Below are 15,735 nucleotides of genomic sequence, written 5' to 3'. Positions count from 1 at the left end.
CGCAAGCCCACCCCAAGTATTAGTGGGCCTAAACTTTGGGAACACTTAAGCCCACATGGAGGACTCCAGTGGGCCGAATACTCCTCGTTCTCCACCTTCCTCCTTTATAACCGACCGGCGGTCGAGCTGGAAGTCTGGAACCGAAGGACCCAGAAACAGGGAGGACGCGGTTCCCGAAGTCAAGTCGTTGCATCACCTATTCACCTTTCCCCTCCTCCGCTCCCGTCGCTCGCCTCGCTTTCCGTTCGCCGGCCGTGCCACCAACCAAGGTCACCTCCTCCCTGCTCTTCCCAGATTATTTTCCGTGTTTCCGAGCTTAGATTTGTGGAGGTTTTGTTGATGGGCTCCTCCGTCTCGTGATTGATCTGTGGTAGGTCGTATTGCGCGGTCATAATCTCGCTCCGAACCGAGCGGATCTCGGGGGTTGTTTGGTGGAATTGATGGGTTGGTTTGTTGAGGTGGGGATTTTTTGCTCCTACCGAGTGCTTGGGTTCGGGGAGGGGTGCCGATTGGGTTGGCCGGGTCGATTTGAACTTCAGATTGTTCGATTTTGGGGGACACCTCACCCCTTAGGGTTTGAGATTCGATCCGATTCCGCGTTTTGTTATCCTTGTAGTGATGGTTTGGTGGTATGATTTGGGGTAGTTATCTTAGTATAATAGACGCTGCGTGCAAATTGTCTTGAAATTTAGGAACTCCCAGGCTGAATTTACATCTCCAGTTGTAGCCTGTGAAATGGTGTGGATATTAAACTGAACGAGAATTGGGAGTTTGCGCGCACTAAACCAGTTTTAGAAGGCAGCCTTCTCCTGAGAGTTGAGACCTGTTTGTTAATGAGCTGAGTTTTGGTTGTGGTTATCTGTAGTTATCAGATAAGAGATATTAGGCAAGTTGTTACACTGTGTAGGTGAAGTCACGTTTTAATTGTACCATATGCCTTTCTAGCCCATTAAAACAAACCAATTAGGGAAATAGTTTGGTCCCTTTTGCAACCTCATCACAGAATTTTTCATTTGATTAACTCTGAACTCTCTAGTTTCTTTCCCTGCCATTGTTCTATATCTGCCCTTAGTTATGAACCCAAGAGCACCTCCATCAGTTAGCTATGTAGAATACCGATTGTCTTCAATGTCCATTCAGCCTAATTATCATTTATTATCACAAGATAGTTCCTTGATTGTTCAGATAGGTATTATCTTGTTAGTTTTGTTCTTATGTGTTATTTTACTGTTTTTAAGTTAATATGAGCATCTTACATTTGTTGTGAATATTGGTTGGCCTGTATGCTTAATATTGGATGATTGACTTGAGTTGTCCATTTAAAAAAATTTAATGCCTTCCATGAATCATGACTCTACATACTCAGTGACTGATTGAAACAGTATTATGCTTTGCAGCTCATACACCCAGACCGACTAGTGAAACCCACTGATCTGTTTGGGGACTAATCAAACTTAACAAGCAAGTTTCATGTCTGATCTCGACGTCCAGCTTCCATCTGCTTTTGGTATATACTCCCTTTTTCTGTCATTTTTGTTGTAACCTTTTCTCGTTGAATAACCTACAGGTATAATTGAGTTGTCTCTTAAGTTGTGATATGCATTATTAATGGTGGATATGTGCCACTTGCAACCTACTCTTGAGATGGTACTGATAAATGCTTTTATTAATTACTAATGAGGCTATATGCATTCATGTCTTACTGGGTCTGATGAACTTTGTTATTTTGGTTTTCTTCCAATATAGATAAGTTTGCTTTTACTCATTTGTCCAGCCTGAGCACACTCTAAAGACAGAAGTTGATAACTTGATATCTTTTTCTATGTAGATCCGTTTGCGGAGGCAAATGCTGAGGACTCCAGCGCTGGTGCTGGATCAAAGGAGTATGTGCATGTGCGCGTTCAGCAGCGCAACGGAAGAAAGAGTCTGACAACTGTTCAGGGCTTGAAGAAAGAGTACAGCTACAACAAAATCCTCAAGGATCTCAAAAAGGAGTTCTGCTGCAATGGTACTGTAGTCCAGGATCCTGAGCTAGGCCAGGTATGGAGTAGCACTCAGTAATCGCTTCCATCATATTTTAGTTCTCTTATTATCTGAATGTCAAGCTGATCATCCATCTGCTATATTTTACAGGTAATTCAGCTGCAAGGTGATCAGCGTAAAAATGTTGCTACTTTCCTAACCCAGGTAAGTTCTATAATGGACACCTGTCTCTGTGGTTGTTTAGTTCACATTTCTTAATCGGACAATGTTATATTTCGGTTAGGCTGGAATTGCAAAGAAAGAGACCATCAAGATTCACGGATTTTAGGCAGCAACATAGAAATGCTTGTGTGGTATCATATGATACCAAGTGTTGAAGGTTTCTGAAGCTTGGAAGTCACCATAATATCAGTAGTCGCTATCTTTGTCTAAACCTTTGTGTCACTATTGGATTGAGAAGTCTATTATTGATGCAAGTTGTCCTTGCAGTATGGTTTGTAAGCGTTACCTGCATGAAAGTATTGTTTGTCTGAGGAACTGCCTACTCGTATTGAATAACAAGAGATATTTCTGTTTGCGTTCGTTTATGATCTTTCCTATCTGTGTTCGTTTATGGTCTTTCGCTTCTCGTGTGGTGCTTTCTAATCTGTTTTTGGGGTTCGTCTCAAGTTTATATGTTGGGGCCTGGAATATGTTAATTTTCTTGTTATATGTTTGGGCCCGGAATATGTTAATTTTCTTTGGCCGTCGCTTTAGCCGAACGAATTGGATGTGCTTACGAACTGAAGCGATCCTTCTGTTCGTGCGGCTACGGAACATTGCAGGCCTCACACTCGTCAGCGATGGAGGTCATACTGTTGATCAATGGCACAGTAGAAACTCAACTAGATTGATTGGGCATCATCAAGGTTTGCTTAACACCTGCAAGGCTGCAGCTGCAATTCTTCAGCACTCAGCCAACCACCTAAACCTTACAACGAAGGCCATTTCTCATCTATTTTAGCATCAGACTTGACAAGAGCAAGCTGACGTTTGTTGGGAACAAAACACAGACCACGTCCAATACACAGCTAGCTAGTCTAGGTAGATACCCGCTAACCGGTCCCCGCGCTGCCGCCCTCGGCGTTCCGGCCGCACCTGAGGTGGATCTCGTAGCCGCAGGCGATGCACTGGTACGCCCATCCAAGCCCCTGCTCCTCGCACTCGCAGCAGATGTACGGCCCTCCCCCGGACTTCTCCGACACGATGCTGAGCTCGTGGCGGTGGCCCCGGTGGCGCAGCGACTGCGGGTATCCCTTGGCCGCCTCGTCCTCCGCCTCCTGCAGCTGCCTGATCTGCGCGTCCGTGAACGGGAACGCCATGTCGAAGTAGAGGTTCACCAGGTTCCGGCCGTCGCGCGTCACCGTCTTGCCGTCGGGCCCGACCACCACCAGCGTCGGGATCTCCCGCACGTCGAAGTACCTCGCCAGCGCCCGCGACGGCGCCCCGTCGTAGGGGAGCGCCAGCCACGGCATGTCGCTGCACGAGCGCAGGTACCCGTCCTCCTCCTTGTCCATGGGGATGTACACGATCTCGAAGTCCTTCGCTCTCCCCTTGAGGCTGCGGTAGATGGCCGCCAGCTTCGCCGTGAACTTCATGCACGGCGCGCACTGGTGCGCCGAGAAGTAGAGGCCCACCGTCTTCCCCACCAGGCTCGAGATCGGAACCTGCAGCCCTTAGCCACGGTGAGGCCAACAGCTGGATGATGATCGACGGGCCATGGCCCATGCAGGATCAATGGCGTGCAACACCAATGCATCCAAGCTAGCTAGCGGCACCCTCCAGCTAGCTAGCTTTTGTTCTAGAACACGTTCGCTTACCTGTTCGTTGCCACCGTTCACGAACTCTTTCCCGTCGATGGAGAAGAGCTTCTCCAGCGTCTGGGACGCGTACTTGTGCTGGTCGTCAGCCTCCAGCTCCGCCACCCGCGCCGCCGTGAACGGGAACGCCCTCTCGCCGTAGCGGTGCACGAGGTCGGCGGCGTCCGGGTGAACGACCTCGCCGTCCGGGGCGAGCACCACCAGGCGCGGGATGCCCTCGACCTGGAACCTCTCGCTGAGGCGCTTCTTGCACTGGAGATCGCCGAAGGGCACGGCCGGCCACGGCATGGTGCGGTGGAACCTCTCGAACGACGGCCGGTCCTCGTCGCACGACACCAGGACCACCTCGAAGCCGGCGCCGCGCTCCTTGAGATGCTGGTAGGCCGCGGCCAGCACCGGGGTGAAGGCCTCGCATTTCGGGTACCAGTTTGCAGCGAAGTAGAGGCCGATGATCTTGCCATCGAGCTCTGGAAAGTGCACCTGTCAACAAGACACATCTCCAATGTTTATTTTGGTCATATAATTCATGTGTGTAACACAAAAATGGAGACATGGAGATTGAAAAGTAAAGATAAAGAATGACTGCAATGCAAGACCATGTGTGACGAGGAAAATAGTGGGCGACATGCCGACACATGTCAAAAGATAGTAACCGCAATCTGCACAATGCGATTCTGATTCTTGTCGTGTGTAGGAATACGGGATGAGCTGAACAGTCCTAAAAGCAAAAGTACACCGCAAATGGTGCATATATTCTGGTTCGATTTGGCGTACAAGTTACAGCAGGAAACCTAGAAGTTTAGAGAGGTCCCAGCATGAGCACGTGTAATGTTGATTAAGCAAGATGTAAAGAAAAAGACTGGTTTGGTTTGTTGAGGAACAAAGAAAAGCAAGATGTAAAGAAAAAGATTGGTTTGGTTTGTTGAGGAACAAAGAAAGATGAGTTTTGTACGCATGGATTTGGCACATACTTCCTCCGTCCGGCAAACAGTATCCATTTAATTTTGTTTGTACTAAGTCAAACTATTTTAGACCAAATTTATATAAAAATATATAAATGCTTTTGATGTCTAACAAGTTTTATTAAATTTATTATAATATATTTTCATAGCATACCTATTTAGTGTTATAAATATTAATCCTCTTTTCATTGCAAGCTTAATCAAACTTAAGATAATTTGACTTAGGACAACCCTACCCTCCCCTCTCTGTGGGACGGACGGAGGGAATACGCGCGTGCCACAGTTCTGATGAAACTGGTGAGCTTTTCGGTAAAGACTCACATCAGTGCTTTAATTGCTTATTCAACCCCCCCTCCCCCCTGTGCAGCTGTGCTGAAACCTTAATAAACTGTTTAAATAGTCTAACGAGGCCTTAACGTTGTAGGTTCGTAGAGAAAGTTTCTTATAGTTCCATTTTAGCTGGTGCTTTGATTGAGAACCGAGAGAGGCTAAGAACTGTGCTGAAACCTTAATAAAGTAGACTGTTTAGATAGTCTAATGACGCCTTAAGTTTGTAGGTTTGTAGAGCAACACTTTCTCGTGGTTGCATTTTAGCTGGTGCTTTGATTGAGAATTTGTAGAGGCTAAGACTTCAGTCTTCAGATCTTATTACTTTGAAGTGATTTTCGATTGTCCACAGAAGAAGTATGAAAACTTGAAGAGTCACTTCCTTCTAGAGAAAAAAAAAAGATGTGAAGCTTCTAGTTGCTTTAAGCTTTATCTAAAGCTCAACCACTAAAGAGGAAGACCAAAGTTTCTTCGGGTGTTAAACGTGAAATTTTGCCCTCCAAAATTAACTAGATGAATTGGATACTTTTGGGCAACTGAGCTTATACTTGCATGCCACACAAAATATGACAACAAACATGCATGTTTCTGTATTAGCGACCTCCTGTTCGATATATTTGCACCATACCCTCCCATGATCAAATCCTCTACGAATCAAGGCCCCCCGTGATTTCAACACGCTAAAAAGGAGAGACCGGTCTGTGGACATATTTGATACAGCTTGATGTACCTTTTTAGCTGCTGTAGTCTGAAGATAAAGGAACGAACAACGAAGCATCAATGAAAACGAAGGTTGATGAACCTTACTGAAAGGCCAAAGTATCCAGCAGAAAACGCAGAAGAGAACAGAGGCTAGACAGAGATAGAGAGTTGAAGCGGAAGAAGAACAGAAGCTAAAACTGAAAGAGCACCTCGTTCCCGGAGGGAGAGACCAGCGAACCCATGGTCAGCACGGAGCGTATGCCTCCCCCACCCTCCGGCGCTTCTTCCACCTCCAGCAGAACTCCAGCCATGTCCACTTCCCGTGCTCTTCCTCCGACGCTTTCCCTGTCCCGGCCAACACAAGCTGGTCTGGAGACGCGCGGAGATATTAAGCCGAGAGGCCGAAGGCTCGCCGGTGCCTGACGCTGCCGTGCACTGTGCCTCCGCAGCCCGCGACTACGCTACGCGACGCGCCCTCGCGCGGCACCACAGATATAAATGGCCAACGCGCCGCTGCCCTCTGGCTCTCGGCCTCCTTTTGAGTTTTGACGGGGGCGTACCCGTCATTTGGGCGCTCTTCAACCAACCGCGCGGCTCATCCCGCCCGTCGCTGTACAGGCGCGCCGGTCATGGCCAAACCGCATCGGTGCCTTTCGGACGTGTTGGCACGGCTGCGGGGCAGCCTGGCGTAGGCGCAGGTGTCAGGCGGAGGGCAGCCGCCCCGGGAGTTAGCTGCGGCGGGGCCGAGCCGGACCGGAACCTGCCTTTTCGGCGTGTGCCGTGGGGGTACGTGGGCGCGCGGGAGCGGGGCTGCGCGCCTGCCGCGCGGTGGGTGGAAAAGGACGGGACGATGACACGAGGGGCGAGTGCGCTCCCACTCTCTATCTGCCGCGACGCGACTGGGAATTTGGTTGGGACTAGGAGTCGGAGGACTCGGGGGTCTCGCTCCGTTGCGGCCTGGGCAGCAACGTGTGCCGCCGCCGTGGCGCGGCAGGCTTGATGGTTATCCTTCTCGATCGATCGGCTCGCGGCGTGGGGGTGGACGCGCGGCCGAGTTGGGGCGGACAACGGATACCACCGTGCGTATCGAGGAGCACGGTGGCGTGGGAAAGGGTTGTTATAAATCGGATTCCCAATCCAATTCCTCGTACCCCGATCCAAGGCGTGGAGAAGTTGTAGATAATCCCGTTTCCTTCATCAAATACACAAAAACATCATAACACAGTAGACAAGTATGTGAGGGGAGCTATATTCTCATTAGTCTTTGATATTACACATAGCTCCTATACATAAGGTAGCTTTTAAGCCACATATAGTAACCTACAATGTACTATCGGACATTAAGGTACGAGACCACTCGATATCATAGTGGAGAATTTGTAACAAGCGTAAATTGGTGCGTCGTGGGGAGCAACAATAGGGGGCTGGGAGAGTGGGAGATCGTCGACGAGGTTGGCAAGATTCCCGGGTCGCCTAGCCACCCGTGGGGGAATCAACGTGTGCCGTGTGCGCGCGTGCCAGCAGAGGGGGTCCCTAGTCCTAGCCCTAGTCCTAGCATACTGCATGTAGCATCCCTGACGTGACCTCCGCCTCGGCGCCTCGGCGGGTACGCCGTACGCGTGCATACGTGACGCGTGAGGCGTACGTGGCGGGGGAATAATGCGTCTGGCCTTTGTGCCCTTTTCTGTAGTTTATTAGTATAGCGTGCGCGGCACGGGCCTTTTACCGGGGCTGCTCGATCGCCCCGATCAGGCAATCGAGAACTCAGATGGACAGTGGGTGTCCTTGTCGCGCGCACCGACGGGGTCAGCTGGAAACCTCTCGGTCATTCCGTGTGTAGCCGACCGGAGGAATCATGTTGATTGGTTCACGACCATTTCCTTCCGTGTCGTCTCTGGCTTCCTTCTTCCTGCCTCAGCTCTGTCCCTCCTTCACCTGACGCGCCGTCTATTGTGAATGTCACAATAGGACGATGGTACCAGTACCTACCACGTCTATTGTGAGTTTGCGGCTTTCTGCTAGGATGCTACCACGTCTCACCGTGCATGATTGAGAGGCCGGTAGATGCGGCTGCAGTTTTGCATTGCTCTCAAAGTCCTTCAGGCCGCTCTTCAACCTCGCATTCAAAGGTCCGTTCCCGCTTCTCCTAGCTTTGCCGTCAAAAAGATCCGCACAACTCTCATACCAACACGGCAACACGTCGACAGTTAACCAGATCACGAATGCTTGCTCTTGCAGCTAGATGGATGGATAAACTGCAGACTCCAATCAACCAGGTGGCGCTCCTGCTCCCCACACTTGTCGGGTACACACAGGGCGCGCAAACACGACGAACTCTTGAGGCGGAACCGCGGAAGCAACCACCGCGAGGAGGCACGTGTTACCCGTCCGTCCCCCGCGCAGCCACGCGCGCCGTGCGACACCGACGCGAGCTAGCTGGCTAGTACTGTAGAAACAAAGGCGGCGAACGGCCGGACCCCGAACACGGAACACCTACCTGATCGGCCTCATCCTATCCTCCTGATGCGTCATGTCGGGTTGAATGCCCCTGTCACGCACGCGTCCCCCGGCGCCACGACACGTACCCCACGCTACGCGCGCGCAGGGCGACGAACCCCCGCGGGCGCGCCGGGGCTCCGGTTGGCATCGGCATGGGCAGGCAGCCGTCGCTTTCGCCAAGGCGCCGCGCTGTCCTCTGCCGAGGTGATGCGATGCGATGCGATGCTGATCTCTGCTTGGGCGTCCGCGGATGGTCGTCCACGGCACGGGGAGGAGACCGGGAGAGATGGGGTATTCCGCTCGCAATTCGGGGAGGCGTGGACGGACCGGACCTTTTCGTAAAGGCGTGTGGATTGTATATGCTCTCGGTGCTACGACTTATGACTCGGTGGGTCGTGAGAGGTACTGGCTCTCGACAGGTGGAGTGGTAAACCTAGGCGTGTGTGGTAGACTAAGGGAGACTACCAACCATCCAACTGCCTGGTCACGGTTTTTCTTCGGAGCTCGTAGGATAGTTTCCGAGCTCGGTAAACAATTTTTGTGATGATGGTTAAGTTTGTATGGATGAACTCTGCATTCTGCAATCGCTTTCGTTCCTTCGAGAGTTTTTCTTTACCCCTTGTCAGAAGCTGTTGTGCTTGTGCACATCATATTCGTGTTCCTTTCGCATGAGCCATTGTATTTCCTTGTCAACCGTCAGTGCTAATGCGGTTGCATTCGTAGTTTCCCTTTGTTACTGTTCCGATGCCCGGCTCGGAAGCAGCAATTTCGCCGCACAAATAACCGGAACATTTTTTTCTTGGGCTGGACACATTTCGTACTTTCCACGAACACCGGTGGCATGTCCGGATCTGGGGGCTGATTGGCACGGTTGTGCCAGGAATGTTTGCTTGAGCTCAGAGAGCAAATTTTCGTGGTGAACTGGTGATGGTTAAGGGTTGAACGCTGCCATCGCTTTCTGTTCATTCTACAGTTTTCTTTTCCTAGTGCGCTCCATATTCTTCTTCCTTTCGTATGCGCCACTATATTCCTCGTCAGTACTACTTAATGCGCTTGACTTCGTAGCCCTTGTTTACTTCCCAAGTTGGGAGGTGCCAAATTGGCATTTTGCCATAAATGCGATACTGTAGCGTTTCGTTTGTATTTGTGAATTATTGTCCAAATATTGACTAATTAGGCTCAAAAGATTCGTCTCGCAAAGTACAACAAAACTGTGCAATTAGTTTTTGATTTCGTCTACATTTAGTACTCCATGCATGTACCGCAAGTTTGATGTGATGTGGAATCTTCTTTTTGCATAGTGTCAAAGTTGGGAGTTTGGAGGGAAGTAAACAAAGTCGTAGTCTGCTTTCTAACTTTTCAGATGCGCGGCTCGGAAGCAGCCATTTCGCAGCAGAAATGCCATGGGAATTTTTCTTTACACCAGCACTCGTCGAGCAGACCAATGGCCTGTTTGGTTCTCACAAGTCACGGCAGTTTGCCAGAGTTGTGTCAGGGAAAATTTCTTGCCAAAATTAACCATAGTAGAGTGAACCAGACTTTTGGCAGAAAACTGACATGGTGTGATAAGCAACCGATGAGTTTTTTTTTTTGAAACTAGCAACCGATGAGTTTTACAAGTGCAAAGCCAATAACCAAGATAAAAAAAGCTCGGCGAGAGGTCTTCAGTGAAAACAAGATGATCCATTGTAAGGAAAGGAAAAGGAAGGCCACAAGCCATCCCAAAGCCCAAGACAACTCGTTCATCGGCAGTATAATTTTCAAATTTATCCTTTCAAATGCGCCTTCGGTGTCTCGGCTTGTGCCGGTAACATTTTTGGTCGGCGACATATTTCTATGGTGGTAGAAATGAACGTTAGCAGCAGTAGGCTACATTTTTGCAGAGGTGACTGAACGCTCAGGGGATAGGGCAAAAGTACGAAGGAGGGTAGCACATTATAACATTAACATTGTCAGCACTTTCTCTCTGTGATAAATGAACAATGTTTTTTGAGTACTAGTTGTCAACACAGAGCAGCATCCATTTTCTACGCTACTTTCACTACCAGAAGTTGGAACAGCACGGACCTTGCGAAGGAAACAAATGAAGATATCGGTTAGTGTGGTCGAATGATTGCATTGCTTATTGATTAAAATACTTCTACACAAGACAGTCGTGATTACACAGGGCTAACAATTTCATTTAGGCAAGTAGGTGGTCCGTCAGCCATCAATCAGGTAGGGTCAAATCATAACACCCGGTTGCCAACAGCTGCTGCTACAATTCCTCTCGCGGGGCGCTGCCTGTTCTAGCTGAAGCAGCCCCACGAGCAGAGGCATCATGATATCCTGTTTCCATCTAGAATGTGACTGACCATGCTATATCTTCTGCTTCAATGCTTGACGCAGCTGGACCTTACTGCCATCAAGCTTTGCCTCTAGAAGCTTGGACTTCAAGCTGTGCTTCTGCACTCCTCTGGGCCATTCGATGCATCCTTTTATGGCTCGAACAATGTCCGGGTTCAGCAGCTCTGGCCTCCATTGCCCTGCACTTTGCGGACTATCACACACTTCACCGTTCTTCAGGTCTGGAGATTCGGCGACATTTGACATCCTGGCATTTGATAATCTACCATTGAGTATATTGGATCCCATTTTCTTTTGGTCAACACTGTTTGATGATCTCCAGAGTCCGACGAATGATCTTTTACTCCAAGACCTCCCTGCTGTTGCTGAACAAACTTCACTGATCTCACTATGTGCCTGGTCATTGTCGCAATTTTCATCCCAATCAGTCCCACTCACTGAAGCATCATTTTCTCCACAGAAGCCATTTACAGACGGTTCACTTCCCCCTGGTGAATTGCTAGAGCCATTCTCCTCAACTTGGCTTACTGTTTCCCATCCACTATCATCTTCTGCCTCCTCGTTATGGGTGTGAGGTTGATTGCAATATCTGTTTGCTTGTTTCTCCAAGAAAATGTCAGTTTCAGGACTATCTGTATGGGCTTTTGATGCACAACTCTTGGGCCTATTTCCATTACATTGCACAATCACCTTCTCAGCAGTATCTTCCCTTTGCTTGAGTTCTTCAAATACAGCAAAAATGTCCTCTGAAGGAGGAGGGGGTTTGTAAGAAAATTCCTTGATACCATTGATCTTCGTAGAGCAGATTGCTTCCCTGAGCCTTTCTGCTTCCCTTACTATTCCCTTTTCCAGATTATTGCCTGGCTGGGAACAAAGAAAATCCTCAAGTTCGTCCTGAAGTTTGCTCAGCTGAGAATACTTGTCCTCAAGTGTAAGCTTTGCATCAACAAGCTTCATCTGCACCCTCTCTTCACGCCAAACCTCAGCCATCTGAAGCATCTTCTTCTCTTCCTCCAATTCATCCCTGAACTTCATTGATTCACTTCTCATAGCCTCAACCTCAGCTTTGTCTTCTGCAATCTCCTTTGCTAATTCATCACAAACCTCTTCCATGAGCACCCGAGCCTTCCTTTCCTTCTCATAATCTTGCAAGTAACGCTTCGCAGCAAACTTCATCTCAGACAGATCATTGAGCAGTTTGGAATTCATCATTTCTGCTCGCTGTCTCTGTTTCCTCTCCCGATTGAGTTCCTCCTTCACAGCATCTAAGATGTGGTGAACCTTACCGTGCTCCCTACTCTTCCAGGAAGCCTTTTCCTCAGCAAGATTCTTCACCAGGTGATCAAGTTGCTTCTTTGTAGATCGACACTCTGCTTCAAGCTCATGAATCCGGTCCTGAGCCACCATAAGCTCCTCCTTTAGTGAATAGATTTCTCCACCAGCATCCCTCAGATTGTGTTCAATGTAATCGTAGTACCCACCCCGGGAAGCTTTCATGAATTGATGGTTCCACTTTGTTGCTATTTCTGCTTCTATTTGACGCACTGCAGAATGAGCTTCCATCTATTTGTAGTAAACATACACGTGTCAGATCAAACAGGGTTTGGTAAAGATACAACAATGGCAATTTTCGTTCAGAACGTAAGTAGGGTACCTCATGTGGGGCATTGCTAACAGTCCTATTTCCTGTCCTGCCCTGGATAACCGCTTTGTATTGCTGACAATGGTCAGGCGTGTGTGGGCGCTTTGAACTGGACTGCAGTTTCCAACAGCATGAATTATTAGCTGAACAGCGACATTGAAAAAAAAAAGGCAAGACCTACTTGTTATGACATAAAATTTGATGGGGGTAAACAACAAATAAAAGTAGATCTGCTGAAGCATTACTGCCTAAGTATAATCTAAGCCTTCAATAAACTATTCTTCACATGGAAAACTAACTTAATCAAGAAATTAGAATGACAATTGACAATGGGCTATCAAGGGGCCACTGGACCACAATAGCTACACACCTGCACTCAAACAAGACTACAAGAGTACTGGTATCATGGATTGCGATACCTTATCTTTTTAGCTGAACTGATGAATGAATCTAAAAGTCAAAATCAATGGCCTGAACAAGAAGATAGGCAAAATGGACCAAACCAAAAGCTGAATTAACTAGATCTAGCGTGAGACAAACTACCATAATATTGTCCTCGTACTAACAGAAAGTCATGATTCTAAAAGTGTCAACTACTCCCTCCGTTCCAAATTGTAGGTTGTTTTGGCTTTTCTAGATTCATAGATATTATTATGTATCTAGACATACATTATATCTGCAGTAACAGGTCTGCAGAGTAACAAAGTTTTATCTAGGAGAGGGGGGATTACTCCGATGTTGATGAGTATCATAAAACGCCTAATCTATGAGGATGTTCCATGTTCCATAATCCATACCACTAGTTATCCTCAAAATTCATCCCTCCAAACAATGGCCTGGAGATATTGTAATCATTTGAATGCCTAATTTTATGCCAGATATAATGTTTGCACATAATTTGTTCTTATAAGCTTGAAATTGTCCAACATGGATGTACAGACATTAGCATTTTGCTCTAAGTCTGAGCAAAACACCAAAGCACACATAAGAATGTTTTCCGCCATTGGAAAACCCCCCTAACTAGTTTCGCCAAAGTATTAGTACTTGAGAGCAATACCTAAACAGATTGACATGAGTCTGGTACACGAAATGATCAGAAAAGCACAAAACGCGTGCAGCTTTAGCAAGAGAAGCAGAATGAGTGTACCAGAGAGACACAGTCAAATCCCAACAATTTGATACCGACATTTCTCCAAAACAACATAAAAAGTGATGAGCTATGTGCCAAAAGTGTCACCGCCGACACCAGCCCACTCTACCAAAATATCGCCATCTACAACCCTAGAACACAGCAATCTCGACAGTGTACTGAAGCGGCTGGATTCACAGAGATCTCGCGCCAATGCTCACCTCAGCCCTCCGTCGCGCCCTCCCGAGCCCCGGCGGCGGCGCCTGCGGCGGCTGCATTCGCCACAGCGCCGCGGCGATCTCCCTCACCGACAGGGCCGCGCCCGCGCCGGGACGGGGGGCGGAGCGAGCGCCCGCGTCGCCGGCATCCAGGGGCCACCGGACCGGCGGGGTCTCCGGAGGGGGCGGCGGCGGCGGCGTCGGCGGGGCGGCCCCGCGGCGGGCGGCCGCGAGGGAGGGGCTCTGGACGCGGACCCGGCGGGCCGCGCGGCGGCGGGAGGCGGACCCGGGACGCGGGGGGGTGGCGGCGGCTGCGGCCTGCGGTTCGGGGATGGCCGGAGGCCGCGGGCGGCGGGTGCGGTGGCTGCCGGGGCGCGCCATGGACGGAGACGCGGCCGGGGCGGCCTGTGGATGGGTGGTGTGGCCGAGGTGGTGGTGGTCGCAGGGGGGCAGTGGCACTCGTCGTGAATTAGCAGAGCAGCAGCGCGGGTGTGGGGGGGTGTGGTGGGGGCGCGTGAGATCTGGGGGTATCCGACGCGGCTGCCCCGCTGGTGGCGTGGCGGTGCGACTACTGTGGACGCTTCGCAGCGTGGAAAGAAAGCGGATCGTGTCCGCCGGTGTCTACGTGTCCGTGGGCTTCACGCTTTCACTAGGCTTTCACATTTCGGCACGAGGCCATGAGCGTTCATTTGTGAACCGAGAGAATTAGCAAGAGTTTCGGAGCTCAGGAGAAGCGATTAACATCTACGCCCCCCCCCCCCCCACCCCCAAAAAAAAAGAAGAGATTAACATCGTGTATGAACTTGACTCCATGGCCATGCCTCCATTTCGATCTTTTGTCTCGTTTGGCACGTTAAGTTGTCATACCATGGAAACTTGTACACGGGAGTCTGGTGTTTCCGGTTTAACGCCTTATTTGCAATTTGAAATTTGGAGCCGGCGCGTGCCGTGAGAGCTCACTACTCTATTCGATTCAAAAAAGGTGTACATGGGGTACCAGAAAACGGCCTAGGCTCTCATTCATTCGCGTCGTTGCCCCGATTCTGTCTCGTAACAGGAGTCAAGAAGAAGCACGGCACATCCACCACCGGGTTCTCCTGCCTGCCAGTCTACCACGCACGGTACAATATAACTTGGCATGACTGGGCAGACTGGCGCACGTACGATAAAAAAAAGTCAGCAGTAATCATCAAAGCAACCTCCATCATGGCTGAAGCGACTCCAAAAGGCAAGCACCTGTCATTAACCACCGGTGCGCGCTGTTCATGCACGGCGCGGAGGTGTGCCGTGCTGTTTAGGGGAATGAAAAGACTTGCTGAAATTGATGGGTCTCGTCCGTGGACGATGCACGCAGCTTGCCTGGAGCCCTGTACTACAAATCGATCGACTGAAACGGGTGCAGGCAAAGCTGGGACCGTGGCCCATCGAGTCGCCTCAGCCATCAAGCATGGTGCTAGTCCTTCCTCTCCTCATTGGAATCTCATTCATGTCGATGTTCAAGTTGAACTGGTGATGTGCGTATGAGTACTGCAGCAGCAGAACTCTTTTTTTTTTTTAGGGCAACAGCAGCACTCTTGTTTCCGCAGTACCTGTTTGATTCATTTGTGCTTTACGCCTTTACGTGACTATATGGGGCTCAAAGGAAGAGGCCCGTGTCATGTTGGACTAACAACAGCAACGCTGCAGTATTACAGCCCATTATAGGCCCATAATTTATTCTTGGGCCAAATTACCGGCCCTCCGACGGACCGTTTTCTTGCTTGTACACGCGCGCGCAAGATGAAGTACTATTTGTGTCTTTTGCTAGTGACCATTGGATTTTAAGACAAGTTAGACAGGCCCGGCCCTTTTAACTCACCTTAGCATCCTGGGTTCAAGGGCCTAGATTATTGCAAGATTCGTGTGGCTATTGTGGTTATCGGGCTTTTTTTTTTATTCTGTTGCTTATTTTAGCCCGTTCGTCGGCCCATAGCCACATATCAAACCCGCATGCATCTCAGCCCATATTTCGTTTTCTCGGAGACGCATCAGCAGGCGGCGCCGGCGGAGAGGGGACGTGGGTGGCGGC

At 49.5% G+C, this 15,735-nt stretch overlaps 3 protein-coding genes across 3 annotated transcripts; 1 reads left to right on the top strand and 2 right to left on the bottom strand.

The window, feature by feature from the left end:
* The first annotated feature begins 121 nt into the window (after nt 1–121).
* LOC117856056 (protein translation factor SUI1 homolog) lies at nt 122–2,570 on the top strand. Its single transcript, XM_034738477.2, has 5 exons — nt 122–269; nt 1,398–1,507; nt 1,829–2,040; nt 2,134–2,187; nt 2,267–2,570. Exons 2-5 carry the CDS (start codon nt 1,471–1,473, stop codon nt 2,309–2,311), a joined length of 348 nt encoding a protein of 115 aa, XP_034594368.1. The 5' UTR covers nt 122–269; nt 1,398–1,470; the 3' UTR covers nt 2,312–2,570.
* A 270-nt stretch (nt 2,571–2,840) lies between these two features.
* On the bottom strand, nt 2,841–6,441 carry LOC117856055 (probable nucleoredoxin 2). The gene is made up of 3 exons (XM_034738476.2): nt 6,043–6,441; nt 3,843–4,322; nt 2,841–3,689 (listed from the first exon to the last, which is right to left on the bottom strand). The coding sequence occupies exons 1-3, from the start codon at nt 6,142–6,144 to the stop codon at nt 3,078–3,080; spliced, it is 1,194 nt and encodes a 397-aa protein (XP_034594367.1). The 5' UTR covers nt 6,145–6,441; the 3' UTR covers nt 2,841–3,077.
* A 3,987-nt stretch (nt 6,442–10,428) lies between these two features.
* On the bottom strand, nt 10,429–14,152 carry LOC117856054 (uncharacterized). Its single transcript, XM_034738475.2, has 3 exons — nt 13,671–14,152; nt 12,333–12,434; nt 10,429–12,241 (listed from the first exon to the last, which is right to left on the bottom strand). The coding sequence occupies exons 1-3, from the start codon at nt 14,046–14,048 to the stop codon at nt 10,691–10,693; spliced, it is 2,031 nt and encodes a 676-aa protein (XP_034594366.1). The 5' UTR covers nt 14,049–14,152; the 3' UTR covers nt 10,429–10,690.
* Nucleotides 14,153–15,735: the final 1,583 nt, after the last annotated feature.

Source organism: Setaria viridis, chromosome 5 (genome assembly GCF_005286985.2).
Source record: "Setaria viridis chromosome 5, Setaria_viridis_v4.0, whole genome shotgun sequence".
Lineage (NCBI taxonomy): Eukaryota > Viridiplantae > Streptophyta > Magnoliopsida > Poales > Poaceae > Setaria > Setaria viridis.
The sequence above is the reverse complement of the archived record's forward strand: the minus strand, read 5'-3'. Positions and strand labels throughout refer to the sequence as shown.